Genomic DNA, 5,173 nt, shown 5'->3' with positions numbered 1-5,173 from the left:
TTTTTCTTGCATCAAACATCTATTACTACAACACAACAAACATGATGGAAACATTTTATATCCTATGAAATGTAAACTTGGTCTTTATTAATCAAACATTAACCAAAGTGGTTAGTAGAAGAGTAGAGATTAAAATTATCCAATCTCTTCCCAGTTGGCAGTATACTTGTTAGAGTCCCATTAGTTGGGAGTTTAACCCCCAAGTCTAACCCCTTAATGCTTAGTGTCAAGCATGGAGGCATTGGGTCCCATTTTTCGTCTTTGATATGACTCAGCCACAGATTTGAACTCACAGCCTTCCAGTCTCAGGACACCGTACCACAAGGCCCCACCGATGCTGATGTTAACTTAAATAGGCTCAAAGGTGACCCCCACAAAACCTTAAGATCACAGCCTGTTAGGTGAACCCATAGAACAAGAATCCTCAAGCACATTTTTTCATTTTTTCTTCTGGCAATGCTGTGGGCGACTGGTGCAAGGGAGCACAAGGGTAGGTAGGGTGATGGGAGGTGATGCCGGATGTCATAGGGATTTTTCCTTTTTTCACCCCCCCCTCCAAACAAAAGAAGCCTGTGCACTGCACAAAAGGCCGGTTAGTCTTGTTCAAGTGTGTGTGCTCCTTACGTCCAGTGCAACTTTTAGAAATTACGAAATTAGACAATTATCAGGCACACCTTGTGTGTTCAGCATTTGTGTGTGGTCAGTGCCGGGTGCCAGTGCTCGAGCCTTACTGATGACTGGAATGCGGTGTAAGAGCATGCATCTCCCGAGCATCATAAGTACGTGGAACTTACAACATTCCTACAAATACTTCACAATACATAACAATTGTACTTTCCATTTTCATGGTTTCATTTCTATGTCCTTCCGCGGGCCCAGACAACCCCCAGTACAAGTGCATGTGACAAAGGAATTATTAACGCAAGTTCTTTGAAAATTGCAAACCCCAACTCATTTGCTTTAAACTTTGGCGCAGCAAAACATCTGGACTAAGCTTGGTGTGAGACAGGTGAAGGTTCTGTTGAAGGCAGAACAAGCCTTGTGTGACAAGGGGGAAACCAGCCATGTGTGATCATGTGTGATGGAGGATGAACTAGCTTTTTCTGAAGCAAAACCACCAAATCTGCACACACACACTCAAAAACACACACACGCTTGCACGCACACACTTGCGCGCGTGCCGCACAGAAATAAGGGAAAAAAGTGTACTGTGCCTTTAAGGATTTTACGACAGTGATGGAACTTACGGCACCACCCCCTTCCAACCAGTGTTTGATTGGTTTGGCTTTTCCTATCAGAAGCTGAATCTGCAATGGCGAAGTGAAAGTAAGTCCCAATTTCAACGCAAACGTTTTTAATTATAGTGTAAATGCAAATTCTGAAAACAAGTTTTTATATCTTTTCCTCCAGCTCCACTCCGACAGACATAGTTGCTCATGATAATGTCATGTTTTTTCCTAATCGATTCTGTACCGCTAGCTTGATGATCAGGTACCGAAAACAATAGTCCAAGCTAAATTAGATTTATTGTGTCTCTCTTTTTTAATGTAGTCTAAAATTACTTAGTTGTTTTCCTTTCTACACACCGTGTTTTTTCGTTCAGGATGTAGAAACCGCTTGTTCTCAGTGTCTATTTACGTCATTGCTAATAACTTGCAGTCTTCTCTTTTTCGCACTGATCAGGGCTTTCTATTATCATTTCTGCTGGTTTTTAGATGCAATATTTCCTTGGATTTGTCTACTCCTGTTTGTACCTGTCTCTGAAGAGACATATTTGTGGATTGATGTTGTTGTATCAAACTTTACTCTGTGGTTATAGCTTTCCCACTTTTTTCCCCGTTACGCAGGATTCATCTTACATGATTTGTCTCAAGAATGATGGACTCCCAAAAAAGGTAAAAAGAAAACAACCCAAAAAAACCAAAACTAAATGTTTTGTGTAAAATGAGCTGTGTGTTTCTTGGAAAAGTGTAAACAATTTTCTGTCCTTTTGTTTAGTGTTGATCCTGATGACCTCTCTCGGGAAAGAAATGACGTTTTGCTTCAGGCAGACAGAAAAGATGAACTCTTCAGTGTACCACAGATGACAGACATTACAAATGATCACATATCGCAAGAAAACCCCCAAGATGGCTTCGTTTCTCAGAGTTTAATTGACACTGCATCTGCGGATGAAGCAGAGGAACCCAGATTAGAAGACTGTAGAGGTGCTGGGGCTCAAACATTTGACTCCAATGGGCAGAAGTCCAAAAGATCCAGCTCACCTGGTCCTCAGCCTGTAAAAGCAACCTGTGTGGCAGAAAGTCAACCACTCACCCTTCACCTTAGTTCTAAAATAGTTGAAAGTACTCCTAATGATGTAGAAATGTTGAGCCCTGAAAGTCCAGTGTGTAAGACTTTGAACATTAGCAGCTCTTTGGATGAGGAGGAGGATGCAAAGATGCTCGCAGAGAACCCCGTTTTGGAATTGGAGCTTCATATGAATGATCCAGGAAATGCAGCCACAGAGAAAGTCAATCTCCCTGCCTTTGGCTCTGAAGGTGCAGATAAAGCAGAAAACAGCGATTCATCCTTGACTCAGCACTTACTTGACAGGCAATCGAATGAAGTTTGCAAAAGGTACTTATAAACATTTTTTAAAACAATTTGTCCTTCTACCTTTGCTTTTTCTTTACTCTATTGTTTTCACTAGGTTCCTAATCAGTAATTAAATAAACCCTTTGTGTTTTTACCCTAATCAGTGATTCTTCGACAAGTTTTTTACACAACACAGAAAAAAACTTTCGGGGGACGCCCATAGATGAGCTAAACCGGCTGCCACAATGTGCCCCTCCTCTGTCTCGCCTGAAAGCTAATCCTGGTCACACTGTCACAATCAGGGTGAGGAGACGTAATATTTTTCTTCTTTGTTTTATACAGTACTGTGTTTTTAAAAATCTGTCGATACATTCAGCATGAATTCACAAATAGAGATGCCATTGTCTCCCCTTATGAGGCAATGGATAGGACATGTGATGTGCGTTCAAGAATGCGCCAAACGTGCATTCTTGAAAGCGAGTGTAGCACTGGACAAACAGGACGGGGCTTCCTCTTCTCTTACTTTTTCTACATCGCTTATCTGCCACCTATGATTGGAAGAGGTTTGGTGTAAATCTTGTGTATCTTACTCCAGGCTTTTTCCATTACAGCTCTATTCTGATATATGAAAGACTTGGTGGTTGGCACTTCCATGAATTCAAAAGGATGCCATCCATACATCACTACCAAATCCAAGTTCCCGATTGGTCAAAATTTGACCTAGTTTTTCTTGCATCTGTGGCCATACGTTTTGTACGCAGAGCCTGAACAGTCGTGAAAGTGTGACAATTTTTAATGTGGAAGCCCAAAAACATGCATTGACAGCGGGCCCCTTGAACAGGCATTACCAGTGGCGGTGTAAACGTAGCTTCAGATTATTTAATAGCAACCTAGTCAGTCCTGCTTTAAAGTTACAACAACTACTGTCTATAAAATGAACATCTCACCTTTTCTCTTTCAAAAGTATCAGTAATGAAAATGTATTGCTGTTGTTTTCAGGAAACTATTTGGGTTTCAGAAAAATGGTTTCTTTGACAACTTTCAAAGGAAATCTTTTGGCATTATTCTGAAATACTGCATTTGTCAGCAAAAAACATTTTAGATGAATTGTAAACCTTTGAAGAAAATCTGGTGTAAATTGTTTTTTATTTGTATTTTTTCCTAATCTGATCTAATCTAATCCTAATTTCTTTTTTTGTTACAGACAGATCTCCTCAGAGAGGGTAAAGTCCCTATCCCTTACCCCTCCAAGTTCCAAGATTCCTGGGATGATGCCCACGTGAAGATGCCCTGTTCTGAGAAAAATATGTTTCCCATAGAGACTGAGGTTTAATGGGCATATGCTTTTGCTTCTCATAGCAGCACATTATTTCCATAAAATATAAACAAAGCTAATAAAAATGTTCAAGTAACTTACAAAAGTGGATGTTTTTTGTTGTCGCTAAGGACGGCAGTGGCTTACAAAGCCGGTGGGACCTCATCCATTCCTCCTTGCGAAGAGGGTTTAAAAGTTGTCTGGATGTCAGGGTGAGATAGCTTTACTCTTTTCATGCATTGTTCTCATCATCTTTTTGCAAGCAAAAAAAAGTCAAATTTTAATTTTTAATTGCATTTTTTCTTGTGAAATAATGTGTTCAGAGAATAAAATTAAAGGACTTCCTGACCTTATGTACAGATTTTTGACTGTATTTTCCTCAACCCCTTTTAGAATGTAATCTGAAGTAATACCACAAACGGCCACCAGATGGCAGACCTTACAACTGTTTATGGCTATGAAGAGAATTCAGCATTTTCTACTGCTTTATATTTTGGCACAATATTTCTGTTTTGAATGTTATATGGACTATTTATGTGGAATTCTATGATTTAATAAATCTGTGTTTTTATTCAGGATGCAGTGTTGAGATACAACATAGCCCACTCAAAGAAATGGGATTTCACTGCCTTAAATCTTCTTTGTACTGAGGTAAGCTATTAAAATGCTGTCACATATTTTGTGTTTTTAACTATTTATTTTATTCATTTGTCTGTACTGTCCTGTCATTACAATTCACAGACTTTATTCATTTACTTTTTATAAATTTCTTTACTGTGTTTCTTTCAGTAAGACCAATATTTTGAAGGGATTTCTATAGATGGTATTTTTTGTAATTTTAGAGAACAAGGAAACGAGGTCCTTATCAATAAAGCTTGAATCATCAGAAGTATTACTAGGCGATAACCTGATGATAAGATAAAGCTTAGTAATTAAAGTATGTTTAATCTCCACGTTAGGAAGACATTCTTTTCTTTTTTTGACTGTTGCAAAGCAAGTTGCGTCTCCTCCTTTGCCTTTCATGGAAACCTCACGGGAACGCTGCACAGTTAGGACTGATGGGCACAGAGCATAGCAGCAGCATCTGTTGTAGGTGAACCAAGAGAATGTTTTCCCCTATTTAGTTCTTTTTCTCCGTTCTGTTCGTTAGGGACTGCCATTGCATTTGTTCACTTTAGAGTTCATTATTTGGTGAATCTCGGCTCACGAAAGAAACTTTTCAAACCATTAAGAATTGGGACCATTTGTCACATTGGCATTTTTTTTCACAGTAAGACCCTG

General features: G+C 39.3%; 1 protein-coding gene across 2 annotated transcripts in view; it reads left to right on the top strand.

Annotated features, from left to right (window-relative positions):
* Positions 1-1,220: 1,220 nt before the first annotated feature.
* parga (poly (ADP-ribose) glycohydrolase a) overlaps positions 1,221-5,173 on the top strand; it is a 30,747-nt gene continuing 26,794 nt past the window's right edge. The window contains exons 1-7 of one of the 2 annotated variants that reach the window (XM_004077120.5): positions 1,221-1,326; positions 1,848-1,895; positions 1,999-2,619; positions 2,742-2,880; positions 3,782-3,904; positions 4,024-4,104; positions 4,469-4,543. In XM_004077120.5, the coding sequence (XP_004077168.1) occupies positions 1,876-1,895; positions 1,999-2,619; positions 2,742-2,880; positions 3,782-3,904; positions 4,024-4,104; positions 4,469-4,543 (1,059 nt within the window). In that variant the 5' untranslated portion in view covers positions 1,221-1,326; positions 1,848-1,875. Of the gene's footprint in view, positions 1,327-1,356; positions 1,492-1,847; positions 1,896-1,998; positions 2,620-2,741; positions 2,881-3,781; positions 3,905-4,023; positions 4,105-4,468; positions 4,544-5,173 lie in introns of those variants that run through there. The other variant, XM_020709563.3, reaches the window with a different exon arrangement.

Source organism: Oryzias latipes, chromosome 15, assembly GCF_053564925.1.
Source record: "Oryzias latipes strain Hd-rR chromosome 15, Olatipes_Hd-rR_3.1".
NCBI lineage: Eukaryota > Metazoa > Chordata > Actinopteri > Beloniformes > Adrianichthyidae > Oryzias > Oryzias latipes.
This window is presented reverse-complemented; position numbering and strand designations above follow the sequence as displayed.